The sequence below is a fragment of the Giraffa tippelskirchi genome, chromosome 4, assembly GCF_054371585.1.
Source record: "Giraffa tippelskirchi isolate mGirTip1 chromosome 4, T2T-mGirTip1v1.2.pri, whole genome shotgun sequence".
NCBI lineage: Eukaryota > Metazoa > Chordata > Mammalia > Artiodactyla > Giraffidae > Giraffa > Giraffa tippelskirchi.
The window spans coordinates 104,039,701-104,062,456 of record NC_137278.1 but is presented as its reverse complement, the minus strand read 5'-3'; the positions used below and the strand labels follow the sequence as shown (position 1 = coordinate 104,062,456).

At 39.6% G+C, this 22,756-nt stretch overlaps 1 protein-coding gene across 6 annotated transcripts in view; it reads right to left on the bottom strand.

The window, feature by feature from the left end:
• Window positions 1-1,281: 1,281 nt before the first annotated feature.
• The window catches only part of LGR5 (leucine rich repeat containing G protein-coupled receptor 5), a 129,131-nt gene continuing 107,656 nt past the window's right edge, over window positions 1,282-22,756 (bottom strand). For 3 of the 6 annotated variants that reach the window (XM_081593132.1, XM_081593136.1, XM_081593137.1), the window contains 10 exons: window positions 19,743-19,814; window positions 19,527-19,595; window positions 19,314-19,385; window positions 15,769-15,834; window positions 14,511-14,582; window positions 9,136-9,207; window positions 8,097-8,222; window positions 6,910-7,055; window positions 5,128-5,211; window positions 1,282-3,897 (listed from right to left, as the gene is read on the bottom strand). In XM_081593132.1, the coding sequence (XP_081449258.1) occupies window positions 2,816-3,897; window positions 5,128-5,211; window positions 6,910-7,055; window positions 8,097-8,222; window positions 9,136-9,207; window positions 14,511-14,582; window positions 15,769-15,834; window positions 19,314-19,385; window positions 19,527-19,595; window positions 19,743-19,814 (1,861 nt within the window). In that variant the 3' untranslated portion in view covers window positions 1,282-2,815. The remainder of the gene's footprint in view (window positions 3,898-5,127; window positions 5,212-6,909; window positions 7,056-8,096; window positions 8,223-9,135; window positions 9,208-14,510; window positions 14,583-15,768; window positions 15,835-19,313; window positions 19,386-19,526; window positions 19,596-19,742; window positions 19,815-22,756) is intronic. The other 3 variants (XM_081593135.1, XM_081593134.1, XM_081593133.1) reach the window with 3 other exon arrangements.

Genomic DNA, 22,756 nt, shown 5'->3' with positions numbered 1-22,756 from the left:
CTTCTCCGTATTATAACTAGGTTTTGCTAATAAAATAATAGAGCTCTTGGATTTTTGAAGAAATAAATCAGAGTGGGGTTTTTTTCCCCTTTAAAATAAACCACACTACTGACTTGTGTTTTCTGAGTGAAAGAGAAAGGGGTGGACTTCCAGGATGCTTCTAACCCTGGGCACCCAAAAGTTATGTTGAGAAGATAGACTGTGATCCATTGCTCTAGACTTTGGTATCTGCTGCCTGGACTAGGAGGAGTGAGATTATGTTATGGCCCTTGTTTCAACTGGGCTTCCCTGGTGGCTCAGATGGTAAAGAATCTGCATGCAATACAGGAGACCCTGGGTCGGGAAAATCCCCTGGAGAAAGAAATGGCAACCGACCCCAGTCTTCTTTTGCCTGGAGAGTTCCATGGACAGAGGAACCTGCAGGCTAAAGTCCATAGAGTTGCAGAGTCAAACATGACTGAGCAACTAACACTACTACACTCAGTTGAAGAGAAATTAAGTGTAGACCGTAAGGTTAGGTTGAAGCATCTGTCACCCATGTCTGACAGATGGGTGGGAAACTCAGTGCCAGGTACGCTGGAGGTGCTCAGTCGATATGGGCTCATTTTCTTTTTTTAAACACTTTCACACATAATTTATTGATATGGACTCAGCGATACTGCTGAGGCTCCAGCTACTACTTGATGGTTTCATTTTGCAACTTGTACAAGCAGAGCAGGACTTATCATTGAAGCTGGAGGGTCTGGTACTAGGCGTTTAGAAAAATAATTTCATTTCTTATGTTTTGGGGGATAGGAACAAAAGGGGAATATTGTATTTCTTTGTGCCCTGAGAACCACATGTTTTCTTTTAGCCTTGACATGGTCATAAAATACGTTTTCTTTAAGGGAAGAATTTATAGAAAAGTCATGTTCATGTTGAACGATTTTAGGATTGATTTGTTTTATATACATTTCTTTCTAATTGTGTTTTTGTTTTTGTTTTTACATTGCAAAAGAAGTAGATTCTGGCTATAAAGTCCAAACTATCACTGGGGACAATGAAATTCACCAAGTCATTTGTCATGACAAAACAGCTTATTAGTCACAGTTAAAGCAATCCAGGAGTTGGTAAAGATATTTTGACTTGTTCTTGTGAAAGATTTACTTCTTAAAACAAGTCCAAAATACTTAAAATACTCAGATAGCAAATGTATTCTTACACATCAAAAGTCAAAAACATTTAGGAGATCATGTATTTAGGAGTCCATGTATGGACTCAATAAAACACTTGAAAATATTCTGTTTTATAGTCACACTTTTTATTACAAATTTATTTTGTACCCAATAGAAAAGCAAGCTTGAAATCTATTTACAAGAACTATATACATTTACATATATTACATACAGTTAATGAATTTAAAGAAAAATGCACAGAGAAACACAATATATATAGAAGAATATGCCACTGTACATGGTGTACTATCGTGGTCCTTAGTGTTACTGAATCTTTATTGTAGTAATAAATACAGTTCTATATTTACACATCTTATAAAACATCTCATAAATGTATTTTTTTTCAATTCCAAGTTAAAACATCTGATCAAAATAAACATGCTTATATAAAAATAAATCTACCTAATAGTCTTTTGGTTTGGATTTATTGAACTAATGTAGTATAACAGAAGTTATGAATTAATCCTTTGACCTTTAGTATTTAATAATTTTGCCTCTTATAATACCTAACACATATTAAACATGGAATAAGCAGAGAAGTCATGTTCTTGACATCAAGTGGGTTGATCCAAAGACAACATAGCTAAAACCAAGTTAAATAAACAGGAGAGTATGTTACCAAGTTTCTGGTGAGTCAAAACTGGTTTTAGACACTGTTGCCAAAGCTACTAGAGATACATGTGAGAAGCTATGTCAGTGGATTAAATTTATGTTGTGTCTGCATTTGATTACTACCTTATGATACACATCAGTTTGAATCAAGTGATAAAACTTCCTGTGAAAAATGTGCACTCAACCAAGGTAAAAAAATCCCAGGTTGCTTTCCATCTTTTCTAAATATATCCATTGTCGGCAATGGACTTTTCTTCTCATCTCTGGGCACCAAGGAGTTAAAATGAATTACAGAAATCAAACCTTGTCTGTACCTGATTGCTTTCATGGCAATTTAAGAATTTAAGTTCATTTTCCTTGCAAAATATTTGTAAGCAATTTTATTCCACTGAGGGTAGAATCATCTAGTGCTGATTCATAAAATCTAGCATCTCTAAAAATGATGTGAACATGAATGAATGAGTAGTACCTTACGTTATCCATTCATGGGGGAATCAGTGACCTGGAAGGATCCTTTCTGGGAAAAGTGAAGCAGTTCTAAAACATCTCCACGTGGTCATTAAGATGAAATCCTATTGGTCACAACCATTACTTAGTAATGTAGGCTATTCAAAATTCTTATTTTCCTAATATCTCTAAGCATATTTTAAGGGATTTTCTGGTTTAAAACCTCTTTTGTAAGCCAGCGAGTTGAAAAAGAATTCAATTGAAATCATGGAGAATTTTTTGGACATTTCAATCTGCTTTTTAAATATGTACGTATTTTAGGCTTACCAGAAAAGTATGACAATCTACCATAGCTGAACAAATTATATAAGCAGCATTTATACTCATTTTTCACTCTCTAGTATCAACAATTATCAGCTTTTTGACACAGATTGTTTAAAAAATTGAATTTCAACCCAGTTCTTTTTGGTTCCTGCTCTGATGTACTCAACCTCATATTTTTGGGTTTTCAATTTTTGACAACGTTTTCTCTCACATATTAATTAGAGACATGGGACAAAAGCCACAGATGAAAGATGACAGCTTTCGGTCATCGGATAAGCTGGTGGTGACCCGGAACCTGAAGGCAGGTCGTAGGCTCTGCTGGTGAAGGTCACCAAGGCTTGGGTTGAATCACAGGACTGTTTCTCTACATCGTCCGAGTTAATAGACATCAGGCTTGGGTGTTTTGATCTTGTCCAGAAGTGGGTTTGCTTTCCCAGGCTCCCCAGATCCTCCTTAAAATGGGGATTGAAGAGGATGTAGAGAAGGGGATTGAGGCAGGCAGGAAGGGGGACGATCACCAGGAGGATAAACTTAATGACTTCTGGGCTGATGAAGGCGAGGTTCAGTAAAGAGGAGAAGGACAAGAAAGCCAGGGGACAGTGGAGGATGCAGTTGGTGAAGAGCAGCAGAGCCACGTGTTTCACCATGGAGCAGTCCCACATGCTCTCCAGGTCTCCCTTCTCCAAGCGACAGTAGAGCCTGGTGTAGGCGACGGTCATCACGAGGAAGCAGAGTGAATTCAGCAAGACGAGGGCCACCATGTAGCCAGTAGCATGGGGCTCCCCGAAGGGCAGCGGCAGGCAGAGCGGGGAGGCGCTGTACTCGCTGCCCCCCAGCAGGGGCACCGCGGCCACGGTCCCCGCCAGCAGCGCGCACAGCGCGAGGGTCACTCTCAGACTGGGGAAGGGAGTTTGCGTTTCGAATTTCGCTGAGCATTTCACCGACCACCCACGCTCCAGGGCTGCCAGGGTGAGCAGGAAAACGGAAGATTCCGAAGCAAAAATGGACAGAAAGCCGACGACCTGGCAGCCGACCGCCTGCTCCCACCAGGCACCGTGTTGCGCAAAGCTGCCGAAAGTGAAGGCGTCCACGCCAGCCAGCACTGCACTGGACACCCCCATGAGCATGTTGACTGCGGCTATTAACCCGATTAACAGTTTTATGGAGGATATGTACACTGTGGCTCTGAACACTGTGAAGGTCACCAAGGCGTTACACGTTAGTGCCAAAACCGCTATGGTCCACACTCCAATTCGGATCAGCCAGCTACCGAACAGGTATTCACAGAGTTTGAAAGGACCTAGAAGTCCAAAGAAGAAAAAGACTGGGTATCAAATGAGGGTTCACAGCTTTTGCCACATTCCCCTTTTTGTTTCTCTTATTGCGACAACAAAAGATAGAGGCCAGTAACAGCCCTGGGAACACACTGTTCTCTTGTGGCACACTCCACTTTATTAAGTGAAAAAAAAAAAAAAAGTGAAAGTGTTAGTGGCTGAGTTGAGTCTGACCCCATAGACTGTAGCCGACTAGGCTCCTGTCTGGAATTCTTCAGGCAAGAATACTGGACTGGGTAGTCATTCCCTTCCAGGGGATCTTTCCGACCCAGGGATGGAACCAGGGTCTCCTGCATTGCAGGCAGATTCTTTACCTTCTGAGCCACCAGGGAATCCCCTTCATTAAACCACTATTTAATGTAAAGATGAGTATACCAGGTGCCCAGGTTTTCAAGCTATACCCAGAGAAATGGAGCCAGAGAGTTTTTACATTACTGGATGCTGGCTCCACAAATATAGCGGTGTAGGGGCCAGGTAACAAGCCAGATCTCCTGGACTTTTTATTATTAATATATCTTTCCAGAATGCTTCAAAAAAGTTCTGTAAACAGGGAAGCAGTATCCTAGGGAAATACTCTGTGATGTTAGAAGAGGAAGTGTGAGTCGTATGCATTTCAAGAGAATGTCATCTTAGGTTTAGGTTGACATTTGCTGTTCAGGAGCAAGGAACCGTCAAACTGTTGAAAGTAAAATATCAACCCTCTCCCACTGTCTTCCCTCTCCCCGGTACTGGACTATCCTATTTCAGAGAAAGGGACTAACAATTAAGTAATTAACATACATATATATTTTTAATTATCTCTAAAACTATTATTTGCTTTAACCAAATAGATTCTCTTTACAGACAACCAAAGAAATCACTGTCAAAAATCAGTGACTACATGAAGCAAGACTGTTGCATACCAGTTCAGGCTAAAGCGCTAATACTATTTTAAAAATTACATATACCTCTAACTACATGATTGGTTCTTTAATTTCCATTAATCTGAATCAAAAGTCTCCTATAAAAATCCTGTTTATGATTGGAGACCAACTCCAGGGAATGAACGTTTATATTTTAAATGTCTGCATTGGGTGGGATATTGATGAGCTGCTAAGATGGCACAGATTTTGTCTTGAAGTGTAGCTGAATGTCACTGACGGCTTCAGAGTTAAGGGTGGGTACCACTCCTGAGGCAGCTGTGATGCCTTTCTCACCTGGGGAAGGTGAGCATTGCACTGGATGAAGGGCTTTCAGGTCTTCCTCAAAGTCAAGTAGGAAATCTTCAAGATCACGCTCATCTGCAGGAATGAGAAATTCTGGAACGATTAGTTCTGTCTCTCTTTAGAGGGACCAACTCCCAGGGAGGAGAGTCCTGGATTGCCCTGGAGACATGAAATGTCACACAGGAAACTGAAGGGCAAACATCCCACTTCTCCCTGGGCTTTCTCTCAAGTCTATTATGTAGTTGCTTTGGGATGTTCCACTCAAGCTACTGTTTGACAACTATCCCGGTAGAACTGGGGACGAGGGGTGGTAACCAACCCTGGGTTCCTTGTTATAATATTGACGCTCTCTCATTCTGTTCTTATTCCCTGGAGCTCACTACGGCCCCAAATTGCTCTGACCTAAATTAGAGAGCGTGGGTCTCTCCATCCAGTGGAAGAACCACTTTATCCAATTTTCTAACGCTTAGATGGCTATAGTGCAGATGTTCTGGACTGTGTTCTCTGAACACAAGAGGAAGAATTAGTAAGTTTCCATCTTTCTGGGGTATTCTGCTAAACAGAGGACAAATCACATAACTGCTGGGTGCTTGGGTTAGCTACCCATGAAACAGGAGTTTTTTTAATCTAACACGCTTTCCCCAAGACACTGATTTAATTGGTCTGGTGTGGGGTTTGGGCATCAGTGTTTTTAAAAAACTTTTGTGTGATTCCAACAGACAGCCCAGGATTGGGAATCACAGTCTCTGAAAATAAACTCCATGAAGAACTTCCTCTTTCTTGTTCATTGTGTGCCTCTAGGACCTAGAACAGTGCCAGGCACATTTTAGACATTCTAATTGTTTGGGTTTTTTTTGAGGGGGAGGAGGAGTTGGTGAATAAATATACTAGAAATTAGGGTGAACGAGGCAGGAAAAGCAAAAATGAAAGCAAGAACAAGAACAAGACACATGCTATAGCCTGAAACAAAAAAGCCAAGGGCTGTAATACCTGCTCCTTAATCGGATACGTGTGCAGGAAACCAAGTCAACAAAATGTGCAGACAGAACAAAGCATACTTGCTTGGGAATCAACAAATCATTAACACCCAGAGGAAGAAAAGCCAGTCTGTTTAGACTCTGTGCAAACTTGCAAGGTTGGCAAGAAAAGGAAAGCACCCGTTTGTTACCACAGGTGTGGTTTGAGGTGCATTGCTGTCTATTTAAGTCAGGTCTTACTTCAAGGAAAGCCAAGTGCTTTACAGACATTATCTCATTTCACTTTCCTGACAGATAGCCCTGTGGGGGGTAGGAGGGCAGAATGTTTTAGGATTAATTGGGTAAGAAGTTGGATTCTTAAGCTCTTCTGATGAAATATGGAGGCACCTAAAATGTCTATATCCTCCACTCCACTCGAGTTTAAGAATAAAAATAGCTTTTATCTTCTGGAGTAAAAAGCTCAGAAGCATGTTTGAAAAAGGTATCCACAGGGATTAGACCGTCTTAAAAGTTTATGAAAGTACTGATAATCAGTGTTAATATTTACCCCAGAGGACACTATATGCTAAAAGGTATCTAATGATAAGTAAGAAGAATTCACTTACAGAAAAGATGACATTTCAGACTGAGTCCTAAAGGAATTTTCTCTTTCTCTGAGACTCTTTAAAAAAGTAGGATTGATTCTCAGCTTGCTGGGGTGGTTATACAGAGGCTTGTCTAGAGTTCAGATGATCTGTTTGATGACTTTGCAAGCCCCTTTCTGACACAGTTTTGTCAGTGACATAGCAGATCTTACCTTGAACTTGAAATATTCCAGCATCTTTTTTATGAAGGTCTTCTGCACTGCTGTTGTCACCTTTATTCCACTGATTAGAAATTTTATAGACATTCTCACACACTCCAAATGCACAGCACTGATATGCATAAGGCATTTCTATAACCCTTTGAATGAACAAAATCAAACAAAAACACACACTTAAGGAAACAGATTGCTAAGTATACTGTTCTTCTTTCACTTAGTACTTCTGCCTGTGGATTTTAGCCTTAATAAATAATCTAAATTATTAACTATGTGCATAAAGATGTTGGTTACAGTGCTATTCATAATAACAATGGAGTTAGAAATTATTGTCATGAAATGTTGATAGTTACTGAGGTTCAATGGATATATTATTTTCTCTACTTTTGTGCTTGAAAATTTCCATAATAAAAACATTTAAAAAAAAGGATTGCTGGGGAAATTGTAGCACTGTTAAGTAGTATTCATAGTATCATATAGTGTTAAGTGACAAAAATGTGATATAAGTTTGTATACGTACTGTGGTCTAACAATTAAAAATACATTGGAAACCAGATCTGGAAGGAAATAGCAAAATGTTTTTAGAGGTATTTATAGACCTTTTTCCTTTCTTTTATTTTCTAAGCTCTCTTTTGGGGTTTTAAAATTATATGAAAAGTACTGTGGTTCAATATATATAAAATATACATATATATTATATATATATTATATATGTTCCCTTGGTGGCTCAGTGGTAAAGAATATAAAATTTTTCAAGGGACTTCTTTATTGATAATAAGTGTGACAGGTTTTAAAGAGCATTACTTCCTCAAACAAATATTAATTTAATACATTTTATGAGAACATATACATAAGCAAGATGAATTTTAAAATGTCAACAGGAGTACAATTATGTTATAATGTTATTTAATTACATGTTCTAGTTTCTATCTCATGGATCAGTGGTTTTCAAACTCTTTCTATGAACACTATGTTCCAGGAGGCATCTTTGAGAAACAAAGGAAATGTGGTCAGGAAGACACATTCTCCTACTCCAGGGTTTGTCCTAACAATGCCCCAGGGGTGGGGGACATGAAGGCATGAAATGCAATTCAAGAGTCCCATAAATTTTGAAAACCACTATAACACGTCTATTATTTCACATGACCACAAATGTATCTTATTAGCTTTAATGACAAACTCACTTGAGTTCTGGAAAGTTTTCAGATGATATCAAGCTCTGTAAAGCATGATTTCCTGTTAATTTTAAGTGAGTTAAACCATATAACCCAGTTACAGGAATAGATGACAGGCGGTTGGACGAGAGGTCCCTGCAAAACATCAAACAACAATTGGCTTTTAGTCTGTGTTAGCATTAAACGATTACATTAGAAAAGCAATCTCAAGATTATTAAACTGCTCCATGAAAACCTCTAAGCAGGGTCCTTACTCTTAATGGTAAAAGGAACCATTTTGGTTTTAGCTCCTGACAAATTTTCTATTTGCAATCAGAATTGCAGAAAGAAAAATGTTTTAATCATATCCAATTGTAATTTCTACATTCAGCTTGATTTTGCCAGATGCGATGTGCTGTGTGCTAAGTCATGTCCGACACTTTTGCGATGCTATGGACTGCAGCCCGCCAGGCTCCTCTGTCCATGGGATTCTCCAGGCAAGAATACTGGAGTGGGTTGCCATGCCTCAATTTTGCTGGGGGGTCGAGGGGGGACATCTAAAATCCAGTGGAAGGTGCTACATCTAATTTCAAAACATTGTTCGGATTTTATTTTCTTCCTTCTCTCTTTAACTTCTGTCTGACCCAATTCCTTCTTTCTCTCTGAGACAGGAGAGTGGAGGAGAGGAAGAAGCAGGGATGGAAAGGGAGGATAAAAATGGACAGGAAGATTTTCTTTTAGTCAATACGACAAACGGTAAAATGAAAGCCATTTAGAAATGAACTGATGTGTTATTCCATTGCACCTGATAGCTTGCAAAAATGGAAAATTTCACCTCAATAACCAGAATCTGTCACTCAGATCTTCAATTATACAGATCCACATGGCCTTGGAGGGACAGGAGGCAAGGTTGCTCCTTTCTGGTTTGGTCCAACTCTAGTGTGGAGGACCCTGAGGACTCAGCATTCTGTGCCCAGGCTTTTTCAGCAAAACCAACATTCATTTTTGATTAATCAGATAGTGCCCAGTTATTAAAAGACATGCCATAAACAAGTCATAAAATACTCACAGCTTTCTTAGAGATGGCAAAGTGGAAAATGCATTGGGGTGAATAATGGCAATTTTGTTCCAAGCTAAATTCCTATTAAAAAAAAAAAAAAAAGGCAAGTGAGAAGATTATATAAAAGAAGACCTTGTAAAGTTTTACCATATATATTCATTCTTTTAACAAAATTTAACTTCCATTCAGGACATGGACAATTAACTTTATCAAATCATCCTTAAGATGCAGGTATGGATAGTACAAAATGATTAAAGAGAGAATTTTAAAGCAATCTTGTTTATTAAATCAATCCAGGAAAATCACTCAGGTAGATATTTTAGTTTTTATTCTCTTCTTGCTAAAAAGTTGACTTTAACATGGTTGTAAAATTTTATTAAGGCATTTCTAAGATGAGTAGGGCTTGGGGAGTTAGGAGAGACAGAAACTTCTAAAGCTCTTCTTCTGATGGGCAAGTAAATTTTAAGTTATAAAATGTCCCCAGATACGTAATGAAACCCCAAAATAATTTGTGTATATTGTCCATGCATGTCAGACCTTAAGAGAAACACAGAGATACTTTCAAAAACATTCCCAGTAAAGAGAATGGACATTTAAATTCTTAACTGGGAAATGAAGAAAAAAGGGCTAGTATATGTAAGAAGTAAAATTCTTTGATAACAAAGTCTATAATTTATTGAGAAATTCACTGGCCCCTCTCCTCCACAGACCTATGTGTAAGGACATGTAGGTAATTTACAAGAAAAAGAATGTCCACATTTTTAAAAAAGAGCAAGGGTCTTAAAATTTGTATTTTTAAAATTCATGACTCAAAAGGGGAGCTAAAGCATAGACATTTGAGGAAACTGAAAATGACAACTGTCAACTTTTCTCTAATGCAAGTAATTTATTCATGGTGTTGGGCCCCTAAGTTACCTAGGATAAATGGTATTCACAGAACATTTACCTTCTTGTTTGAAAGTCCCCCCAAAGCTGGGGGAAACTGGAAAACTTTTTTTTTTAATTGGAGGATAATTGGTTTACAATATTGTGTTAGCTTCTGCCATACACCAACATGAATCAGCCACAGGTAAACATATGTTCCCTTTCTCTTGAACCCTCCTCCCCAGTCCCACCCTATCCCACACCTCTAGGGTGTCACAGAGCCCTGGTTTACACTCCCTACATCATACAGTAAATCCCACTGGCTATCTATTTTACATATGGTAATGTATATGTTTCAATGTTACTCTTTCAAATTGTCCCTCATCTTCTTCCCCCACTGTGTCCATAAGTCTGTCCTCTATGTCTGCATCTCCATTGCTGCCTTGCAGAGAGGTACATCAGACCCGTCTTTCTAGAGTCCATATATGTGAATCAATATACAATATTTGCTTTTCTTTCTGACTTACTTCACTCCACATAATAGGCTCCAGGTTCATCCACCTCATTCAGTTCAGTTCAGTTGCTCAGTCGTGTCTGACTCTTTGTGACCCCATGGACTGCAGCACGCCAAGCTTCCCTGTCCATCACCAACTCTCTGACCTTGCTCAAACTGATGTCCATCGAGTCGGTGATGCCATCCAACCATCTCATCCTCTGTTGTCCCCTTCTCCTCCCACCTTCAATCTTTCCCAGCATCAGGGTCTTTTGCAATGAGTCAGCTCTTCGAACCAGGTGGCCAAAGTATCAGAGCTTCAACTTCAGCTTCAGTCCTTCCAATGAATATTCAGGACTGATTTCCTTTAGGATGCACAGGTTGGATCTCCTTGCAGTCCAAGGGACTTTCAAGAGTCTTCTCCAACACCACAGTTCAAAAGCATCAATTCTTCTATTCTCAGCTTTCTTTATAGTCCAATTCTCACATCCATACATGACCACTGGAAAAACCATAGCTTTGACTAGACAGACCTTTATTGGCCAAGTAATGTCTCTGCTTTTTAAAATGCTATCTAGGTGGGTCATAGCTTTTCTTCCAAGGAGCAAACATTTTTTAATTTCATGGCTGCAGTCACCATCTGCAGTGATTTTGGAGCCCCCAAAATAAAGTCTCTCACTGTTTGCATTGTTTCCCCATCTATTTGCCATGAAGTGATGGGACTGGATGCCATGATCTTAGTTTTTGAATGTTGAGTTTTAAGCCAACTTTTTCACTCTCCCCTTTCACTTTCATCAAGAGGCTCTTTAGTTCTTCTTTGCTTTCTGCCATAAGGGTGTTGTCATCTGCGTATCTGAGGTTATTGCTATTTCTCCTGGAAATCTTGATTCCAGCTTGTACTTCATCCAGCCCGACATTTTGCATGATGTACTCTGCATATAAGTTAAATAAGCAGGATGACAACATACAGCCTTGACGTACTCCTTTCCCGATTTCCACCTCATGAGAACGGACTCAAATGCATTCCTTTTTATGGCTGAGTAATATTCCATTGTATATATGTACCATAACTTCTTTATCCATTCATCTACTCATGGACATCTAGGTTGCTTTCATGTCCTAGCTATTGTAAATAGTGCTGCAATGAACACTGGGGTACATGTGTCTTTTTCAGTTGTGGTTTCTTCAGGATACATGCCTAGTAGTGGCATTGTTGGGTCATATGTTAGTTTTATTCCTAGTTTTTAAAGGAATCCCCATACTGTTCTCCATAGAGGCTGTATCATTTTGCATTCCCACCAACTGTGCAAGAGGTTTCCCTTTTCGCCACAACCTCTCCAGCATTTATTGTTTGTAGATTTTTGGATGATGGCCATTCTTTAGTTTGTTCCTGACATTTATCGAAAAATAAAAGAAAATTCCAGCCTAACGAGGGGAAGGAATGGCATGGAAGGAGTGGGAAAGCGACAAATAGGATTTGAGTAGGAGAGTGCCTTCTATTCAGCTGCTCATCAAGCATGTACCCAGTGAAGGGATGCAAGCCCTGCCATCTGTCAGCCTCCTTGGCAACTCTGGGTACAACATGAGTGCCCTGATGTGCTTCACAGAGCAGAGTATCAGGAATGTAGATCAAATTCTGCGCTGGGGTTCCATAGTTATTTGACTGCATGGAAGCATTTATATGCTCAGTTCAGTTCAGTCACTCAGTCGTGTCTGACTTTTTGAGACTCCATGAACCATAGCACACCAGGCCTCCCTGTCCATCACTAACTCCCAGAGTTTACTCAAACTCATGTCCATAGAGTCGGTGATGCCATCCAACCATCTCATCCTCTGTTGTCCCCTTCTCCTCCAGCCTTCAATCTTGCCCAGCATCAGGGTCTTTTCTAATGAGTCAGTTCTATGCATCAGGTGGCCAAAGTACTGGAGTTTCAGCTTCAGCATCAGTCCTTCAAGGAATATTCAGGACTGAGCTCCTTTAGGATGGACTGGTTGGATCTCCTTGCAGTCCAAGGGACTCAGGAGTCTTCTCCAACACCACAGTTCAAAAACATCAATTCTTTGGCACTCAGCTTTCTTCATAGTCCAACTCTTACATCCATACATGACTACTGGAAAAACCATAGCTTTGACTAGAAGGACCTTTATTGGCAAAGTAATGTCTCTGCTTTTTAATATGCTGTCTAGGTTGGTCATAACTTTTCTTCCAAGGAGCAAGTGTCTTTTAATTTCATGGTTGCAGTCACTATCTGCAGTGATTTTGGAGCCCCCAAAAATAAAGTAGGCCACTGTTTCCATTGTTTCTCCATCTATTTGCCATGAAGTCATGGGACCAGATGCCATTATCTTAGTTTTTGAATGCTGAGTTTTAAGCCAACTTCTCCATTCTCCCCTTTCACTTTCATCAAGAGGCTCTTTAGTTCTTTTTCGCTTTCTACAATAAGGGTGGTGTCATCTGCGTATCTGAGGTTATTGATATTTCTCCCAGCAATCTTGATTCCAGCTTGTGCTTCATCCAGCCCAGCATTTCTCATGGTGTACTCTGCATATAAGTTAAATAAGCAGGGTGACAATGTATAGCCTTGATGTACTCCTTTCCCAGTTTGGAACCAGTCTGTTGTTCCATGTCCAGTTGTAACTGTTGCTTCTTGACCTGCATACAGATTTCTCAGGAGACAGGTTAGGGGGTCTGGTACTCCCATCTCTTGAAGAATTTTCCACAATTTGCTGTGATTCACACAGTCAAAGGCTTTGGCATATTCAATAAAGCAGAAGTAGATGTTTTTCTGGAACTCTCTTGCTTTTTCGATGATCCAGTGGATGTTGGCAATTTGATCTCTGGTTCCTCTGTCTTTTCTAAATCCAGCTTGAACATATGGAAGTTCACAGTTCCCATACTGTTGAAGCATGGCTTGGAGAATTTTGAGCATTACTTTGCTAGTATGTGAGATGAGTGCAATTGTGCGGTAGTTTGAACATTCTTTGGCATTGCCTTTCTTTGGGATTGGAATGAAAACAGACCTTTTCCAATCCTGTGGCCACTGCTGAGTTTTCCAAATTTGCTGACATATTGGGTGCAGCACTTTCACAGCATCATCTTTTAGGATTTGAAAATAGCTAAACTGAAATTCAATCACCTCCACTAGCTTTGTTTGTAGTGATGCTTCCTAAGGCCCACTTGACTTTCCATTCCCAGATGTCTGGCTCTAGGTAAGTGATCACCTAGATGGTCTCTTAAATGTTAAGAAAAACTTTAGGAATGAAAAGGTTTATGTCCTGCAGTTTAAACATTACATACTGCCATCATTCATCAAAATGACATTGAAATCCAGTTTCTGGATGGAAAAGTTTAAACTTTTTTAAACTGTCTCACACACATAAAAAATCTATTACTGTTTTTTTTTTTTTTAACCTATAGTTAATATGTGGTATTTTCAATTATAGAATGGAATTTAATATTTACAAATCTTAGTCATCTGAGCAACAGAAGCACTTTCTAGGACAGTTGTGATCAAACCTTTGTGTACTTGTAAAAATGTAGATTCCCAGGCACCACTCCAGAGGGTCTAACTCATGAGGCAGGTGAGAACCTGGATTCTGAATTTTGTTACAGTCACCTCCAGGTGATTCTTATGTACTCAGACGTGCATTGAAAAACTGTTTGACCAGGAAAGAAAAACAGGCAGGAAGAACTGTGTGGTCACCCCGTTTTTGCATGCCAAACGATCTCTGCCAATTCCTGGATGAGAATAGAATCACATTTTGCAGGCTATTTAATAGTTTGGCCTCCTTTGTCTTTATCTAAGTCTCATGTCTGTTGACCGGAAAAGAGCAGACTGAAAATTTACTACTTTTGAATTTGTTCCTGGAAATGATCATGAGCAAAATATTTGCTTTCTTATGGCAGATACACATACAAAGGCATGTACAATGTACATGCATACATTGAAAAGAAACTGTTAGAGGAAGACCCAAAAGAGATAAAAACTGCTCTATGATGGGGAAAGTGCTGAGAGGCAGTACTCACAGAGATCGGAGGCTGAACAACTGCTGGAAAGTGTCAGCTTGAATTTCATAGATTTCATTATGTCGCAGGTCTCTGAAATGACAGGTTCCAGAGATTGACTTCAGAGTCATTGGTTTCAAAGATAAGTCTTCAGAGAAATTTTACAAGGGATTACCTTCCCTCAATCAAGGAACACATGAACTATGACTGCCAAGAGACCACTGAAAAAAAATTTCTTTTTGTTTTAAAAAGAACATGACAATTTATACACTTAAATAAGTTTGCCTCTCTTTCAAACAAATACTTATTATTCCTTTGGGTGAGCGTGCTCAGTTGCTTCAGTTGTGTCTGACTCTGTGAGACTCTATGGACTGTAGCCCACCAGGCTCCTCTGTCCATGGGATTCTCCAGGCAAGAGTACTAGAGTGGCTTGCCATGTCCTCCTCCAGGGGATCTTGCAGACCAAGGGATCAAACTTGAGTGTCCTGTATTGCAGGTGGATTCTTTACTGCTGAGCCTAGAGCTACATGCCAAATGCAGCATCATTCAACCACTGTAAGGATGCCTCTCCAGGTTCTGCCTTACAGGCCTTTCTTATATTCTTTGAGGGTCTTCAGGAGTGTCAAATGTTTATCTTCCAAAGATGGATTTTCCCCCTCCCTTAATTGCTCAAAGGCATTCAAAGAAAAATTAAGTGGCAAAGGATAGATGGTTAATATTGTTTTGATTAAAACCAAAGCATGACTCAAAAAGGCTGATGTGTAATGCAGGAGGCAATTTTAAGAGAGGAATTGTAAAATATTTTATGCAGAAGTAGCATCAGTAGCACCTGAAATAAGACAAATATGGAATCTCCTCTGAAGGTGATTATCGTGAAGCAAACATACCAATAAACTCAAGTTCCCCAGTTTTCAAGATTAATGCCATACATATGAGTTTCACTTGTGTTCAGGAAAAAAAAGATATTAATGCCACTCATTGAAGGTATAAGTTTAGAAAAAATCCATAGCTTAAACAAACCTAGTTCATTACTATACCAGGTTAGGGAGAAGAAACCATAATAAATGCTTTACTTAGAGTGTAATGTATGATAAAATAATATTATCTATGTTTCCCAACTTTACAGCCATCCTATGCAGTCACAGCTCATGTGTGTAAGAAGGGCAAGCTTCACGTGCCTCCCCAGTGAACCACAGGGTAAGCAAACCAATGACCCCTGCAAATGTGAGTTTTGGCTCTTGGTTTTCACTTGGTGACTTAGAGACTCTTACAGACATACATTTTCTGAAGCTTTTGGCAGGCTGAAAAACTGGGTAAATCTTCTAGCAGGTTGTAAGAAAGGTCTCTGAAAAACAGAAGGTACAAAAGGGAAAAATCTGTTACATATTAATCATCAGGAAATAGTCTTTTCTCTCCCTTTCCCTTCGTGATGATCCAGCTCCCAAAGGCAGACTCTGAATGTTTCCCCAGCCCTGACATGGAGCAGGTAGTCATAGTCATTATTGGATTAAGCAGTAGATTCAGATGTCAACCGAAATGTAACTGTTATACTTCTTTAATTGATTTAAATAATTTACTTAATGAATTTATTTATATTTTGTTGGTGATGATATACAATGTTCTAGCTATTATCTTACAGAAACGAGTACAAATTAAGTTAAATAATTGTGCCTCTGTTTTTAAGAGCTGCTATATCTCTACAGCTAAGAGAATCACTGTTGGTTCTTTTCTAATCAACGGAAAAAAAAAAAATCCCATCAACAATTCAAAACACAGCACTAACTTTGAAATCAATCATTACAAGGGGGGAAAAATCTAAGAAAGTCTTCAGCCAAAACTCAACGAATTACAGAATAACAAAAACATCTGGACATATTTATAGTATAATATAGCTAATCTAAAACAAGCCATGGTAATTTGCAGAAAGCTTAAAAAAAGAAAGCTAGTAGATAAAGTAACAGATGGATATTAAAAAAATCTTGTCTCATGTTTTAAAAGTTATCTGCTAATCAGCTAAATTATTTTCATGCCTGATTCTAAATCTTAAAACCAGATCACCACTATACAACTTAAAAAATCCATACTGTTATCTGAGAGTATTTTAAATTATTTTATTCTTGTAATTGATTTCTTTATCTTATATTTATTGAATACATGGAATTTAAATAGAAGTACAGTTCAACTTACTACACATGAATAATTCAGATAAAGCTGTGTGGAAACACAAATTTGTAGTTTACACCAGAGATTTAAAAGACCAAACCAAACTAGTGAAAAAAATACTCCACATCCATACACAAATAACACTTGATTAATAATATCGTGTGTATTTTTGAAAAGTAGTGAATGTGATAAAGTGGACACACATAAAAGCTGATAATAATTTGGTTCGCTCATCTCCACAGACCGCACAGGGACCAATCCTTCCTGTGTAGCTCTTAGCAGAGGTATATGAAACCTTCTTCTACATAAAGACACAGTGTCACCTCCTACCTACCTTCTACCTAATGATTTTCATGGCAAACACTGATCAAGCACTTCTTATATATAGGCACCATGTTTATAGCTTGACCTGAATTATTTTGTTTAATCCTAGTGGTCACCTTATGAGGGAAACATTGTGTTGATCCCCATACAACGCAATATGACTTGACTAAGATCACCAGCTGGTAAGTGGGGAAAGCCACACACAGCCAAGTCATTCCCATGGAAGAGAGCAACGTGGAGGCAAAATCACTCGTGTGCAGCGACGCTGCCTCATTTAGCAGGTACTCGGTGGATGATCCAGCCACAGGAAGGAAGCACTCAGACCTATACTTCCAGAACATAAAGCAGACTGGAGTAAAGGTCAAGACCTGTGGTTGTGCTCTCAACTTTAATTCTACTTGGTTGATGTGCTGAATGCAGTATTAATGTCTTTTTCAATTCTCTCTTTAAATGAGAAGATATGGGTTGTTATAAAGAACAAATTAATACTATAGATTGACATATTTTGAAAATAGTAAGATAGGGACTTCCTTGGTTGTTCAGTGGTTAAGACTCCACACTTCCAATAAAGGGGGCTTGAGTTCTATCCTTGGCCAGGAAATCCCACATGCCACATGGCCAAAAAAACAAAAAATGAAAAGAGCAAACAAACAAAAAACCTCCAACCCAAAAAACAAAAAAGAAAATAGCAAGATACCGCCATTCATACAATTGCATTCTTTCAGGCCTGTCAAGGTTTCCACTTTAGGAAAGAATAATGCTGTAAAGGAAGTGAGAAAGATGACGTTAAGTGCTAACACATGGGCAAGCTGACAATGCTCCAGGTGCTGGTATAAGTGTTTGACTTGTAGTAATTCTTGTAGTATTCTCCAGGCAAGAATACTGGAGTGGGTTGCCATTTCCTTCTCCAATAACTTACTGAATCCTCATGATGATCCCCTGAAGGAAGTAGCTACACCCCTCTTTTATAGATTGGGAAATGGAGCCCTGGAAGGAATAAATAACTCACTCAAGATACTGTGATAGCAGACAGAGAGGCCAGATTTGAACCAGAAAAATAGACCCCAGAGCCTTTGTTCTTAATCAGCTTGCCTCAGCGTAGGCAGCTCTAGACTCAGGTGCTTTACCATTCTGTGTGACATTGTGGAGACAGATGCAATTTAAATACTGCCTCCCTACTTATCAGTTATAATGTGTGAAATCCTGGTCCTGTTACTCAGCCAGCTTCTTCAAAAATGAGCGTGTATCTAGCCTGACTTAGGTATGGCGGGCAGAATTCTAAGATGGCTGCTGAGATGTCCACCTACTGGTGTCTAGACGCTTTCTCCCGGTTATTCCATCCCTGGAAGAATGTTTCCATTCTTCCACTTAACATTGTAGAGCTGCTTGTTATTTGCTACTGGACACAGCTTGTGCTAGAATCACAGCGGCCACAGAAGTTTCCTTTGTGAGAACAGAGCTCTGCGAGGGACCCAGGGTGCTTTCATGACATCCCAGCAGTGCTGGAGGAGGTGATGACAGCGCATGGAAGGAGGAGGCTGAAAAATGGAAGGTCAAAACCAGGCTCTCCCAATTCCTATACACTACTTTTTCTAAAATGTGGGGAGGGCAGAGAACAAAAGTCCCAAGGCAACAGAAATAACACACGCAAGTTGTTTACCCGTTAGATGAAACATTAGATCATGGCACCCACAACTATACTGGAAGAATGTTTGGTTGCCTTTATCAAGGTTTGTGTGGGTCTGATAATTTTATTTTGGCATCCATATTGGGTTTCTGATCCACAATTTTTTTTTTCCTGCTTTGCAGAGGATTTAGAGGGAGGTGGGAATGAAGTTACACTGGCTTGTTCATATCCATTTTCTGAAAGGAAACGTGTGCCAGTTGAAACTCTAATGGGAGATTGTTTGCGACTTGGAAACAAGGGGTCCACTGCCATTATTGTTGTTGTTGTTTAGTTGCTAAGTTGTATCTGACACTTTGCGACCCCATGGACTGTAGCCCGCCAGACTCCTCTGTCCATGGGATTTCCCAGGCAAGAATACTGGAGTGGGTTGCCATTTCCTTCTCCAGGGGATCCTCTTGACACAGGGATCGAATCTGTGTCTCCTGCATTGGCTTTTTTTCTTTTAACCACTGAGCCACCTGGAACGCTCCACTGCCATTATTACTAGGGTCATATCCAAGAGCCACTTCCCTGGACCAAGGCAGGCAAAGGAGGCCTGACCTCCTGAAGACCTGCAAGGAAAGAACTTTCTCCTCTTTTAAAGGATTACTGAAATAATGCCTGTCATTTCAGCCCTGTTTACATAACATTATTGCCTTACTGATACGCACAGCACTTGGAGATTAGGTAACTGATCACAGACAGTTTGAGGAAGAGATGAGATCTGTGCTCCAGTTAAAGTCCTGTTAAAACACAAACCAGACATCATTCTTGTATTCAGACATCATACAGGGACATATTTTGATTCATTGATGTTAAGACTGGTCAGACTTGAAAGGCAGTGCAGATTCTGGGCAAAGTCAAGAGCCTGCTCAAGTACTTACAGACTCTCCAGGCTCGCAGTTCCAGTTAAATCAGGAAATTCAGTTATTTGCGAGGCACCATTCAAAGTCCTAGAAGGAGGAGTACATGAGTATTACTGGGAGAAAATTCTAGGAAGGGGTTGTTTTTATGGCCATTTCAAAACACTTGAAATGTTCATTTGGTCTTCACAGCACCTTGCAAAGGGAAAATAATCGGTAAGAGAAATAAATTCTTACAGTGTTCTTAGTTCAGGTAAATGTTGAAAAGCAGATCTCCCAACAAGCTGGATGGGGTTGTCATAGAAATGTCTGAAAAAATCCAAACACCAATGTCTTATTAAAACTTGAATGACAAATGAACATTCCTTCCAAATTTCAACGAATAAAATTACATTATTTATGTTAATTTGATTATTTGACTTCAGGTAAACTTCAAAACTATTTCACTCACGTTATGAGGCTTTTGGTAGGAAATCCATACTATTGAAAATTTCTGACAAGGCAGATATGAATGTTAGCTACTATGGAGAAAAGCAAGTGAACTGGCTGTTTTTTAGTCACTAAGTCGTGTCTGAGTCTGTTGCCACCCCATGGACTATAGCCCCCCAGTCACCTCTGTCATGGGATTCTCTAGGCAAGAATATGGAGTGGGTTGCCATGCTTCCTCCAAGGGGATTTTCCTGACCCAGGGGATGAACCCAGGTCTCCTGTATTGCAGGTGAAATCCTTACCATGAGCCACTTGGGAAGCCTGAACTGACTGTAGTTACACTTAAGACTCTTCCTCTACCTCCAGCATCTAGAATATCCATCGAGTGGCAAAATGTTATTCAAGATGCTGGCAGTTATATCATTAGCTAAAGAAAGATGAAATTCTCTATATTTACATGAGGGCCAATATCCTCTGGTCAAATCTTACAACATACACAAAGGATTCTTCAAATATATTTGAGAGGAAATTTGCTACTCTGGGTTTTGTAACATTAGATTTTTAAAATTTAATTATTGCTCTAAAAGGTAACACATTATTAGAACTGAAAAAATATTTTGTTTTATGGATGTTTTCAATGTAGTGATATTTGAACTGCTTGGTAATTGTAGGGTAATTGAAGAGAACTTGGGGGGATGGTCAGGAGGGTTGGCTTGAGCCATGAGGAAAGCTGAGCATATCAGCGAAAGGAGTAGGTGTCTAAGTTAAACAGACAACCCTGACTGTGTTTCATAGCAAGAGAATGACAACACGGGTGCTGTGCTTCCAGGGGGTCACTCTGCTAGTGGTAGAGGCAGGGAGGTGACTGCCTCTTAGACTGGTCAAAATCTAGAGGATTTAGAGGGGGGAAATGAAGTGGCAGAGGGGATGGAAAGAAGTTATGGATAGGATGGGGTCTACAGAGGTAGAAATTAGCCTGGGTAGCCAGTGCGACAAGAAAAACAAAGAAATCGAGTCAGAGTGGGGAGTGTGGGCGGGAGTGGCAGTGGCAAGGGCTAGAAACAGAGGCAGAAGCAAGGAGAAAAGTGTTTCGTGGAGAAAACATTCAAGGCCATCATGTAGTGGATAGGAGAGCTAATCAATATTGGGGACTGTTAGTCCTCTTCACGGGTCATTACCATATCAAAAGAGTGATTAAGAAAATCAGTCCCGTGGCTTCAAGAAACCAAAGGGGCAAAGAAAGGCAATACAATCTGCCAACTTCCAGTATGTAAATACTCTCTAAAGAGAACTAATGTTTATTGGCAATAAACTTTAACCCCCTTAGTTTGCCAACAGACTGTCAGAACATTTCAGAAATGATGAATGGTATGTTTTTTTCTCAGTTGTCAGGGCTAATTGGGATTGCAGCTCATGTGTGACAAATGCTACCCGGTTCCAGAAAGCCTCTCCATCAAGTTGGCACAGGGCAACGATTATCTGCCAAGAAATGCCCCTAAAGTCCTGTTCAGAAGTTATCCTTACTCCCCCTCCTCCATATTTCAGACCTCTCCCCCATGACCTCAGGCCAGTACTATGCCCCAAACCTGCCAGTTATCTTTTAATTAAGAGCCAGACTAATACTTACATGTTTTCACCTTCCTATATATACCTACACATGATTAATTTTGTTTGTGCTAAATATGAAACACAAAATTAATCATCCTTTGAAGCTGTAACTCTATCTTATGCCATTATGTCATATAAATCCTCATATACACATTTCTAGAACATAGGCACCTTTCTAGAATTACACCCTAGTTTGTATAAAAGTAACTCAGTGTTTGGACTTAAACATGAATGAGTATAGAGACTTAGATAAAACAGTAGTTCCCTCATCTCCCCCTCCTTCTTGTAGTAAGGGACCTCTATTGTATGTAATAATATATATATATATGTATTTATATTTTAGCTTATTGAGGTATAATTGACACACGCATGTATTATTGTGCATGTTCAGTTGTGGTTTACTCTTTGCGACCCCATGGACTGTAGCCCACCAGGCTCCTCTGTCCATGGGATTTTTCAGGCAAGAGTGCTGGAGTGGGTTGCCACTTCCTTTTCCAGGGGATGTTCCCAACCCAGAGGTCGAACCCAAGTCTCCTGCATCTCCTGCACTGGCAGGTGGATTTTTTTTTTTACCACTGAGCCACCTGAGAAGCCCTAACTGAAACATAAGATTGTATCTTTAAAATTTACATGGTGGTGACTGGATGTATGTATATATTGTGAGGGTTTCCCAGGTGGCATAGTGGTAAAGAATCTGCCTGCCAAGGCAGAAGATGCAGGTTCAATCCCTGGCTCAGGAAGACCCCCTGGAGTAGGAAACGGCAACCCACTCCAGTATTCTTGACTGGAAAATTCCATGGGTAGAGGAGCCTGGTGGGCTACAGTCCAAGGGTCCCAAAGAGTCAGACACGACTGAGCATGTATACACACATACATTGTGAATGAATTCCCCCCAGGTAGTTATTTATCACTTATTTGTCTTTTTTGGTGAGAACATTTAATATGATAATCTATTTTTCTAGTATACTTGGGTTTAAGTTCTGAATGACTAGGTGACCTTGACATTGACATTTTAAAAATCAGTTTTATTACTTAGACAATAGAGATAAGCAAAAAAGCATTTCATAAGATGATTGTGAAGTGAGATGAGGCATTTGAAGATACCAAACATAGGGCAATGCACATTTTAGGTCCTAGAAAAAGAATCTTTAATATAACTTCAGCATTCAGCTAAAATCTAGCAAAACATCTCCATATATACTTCTCTGTATGGA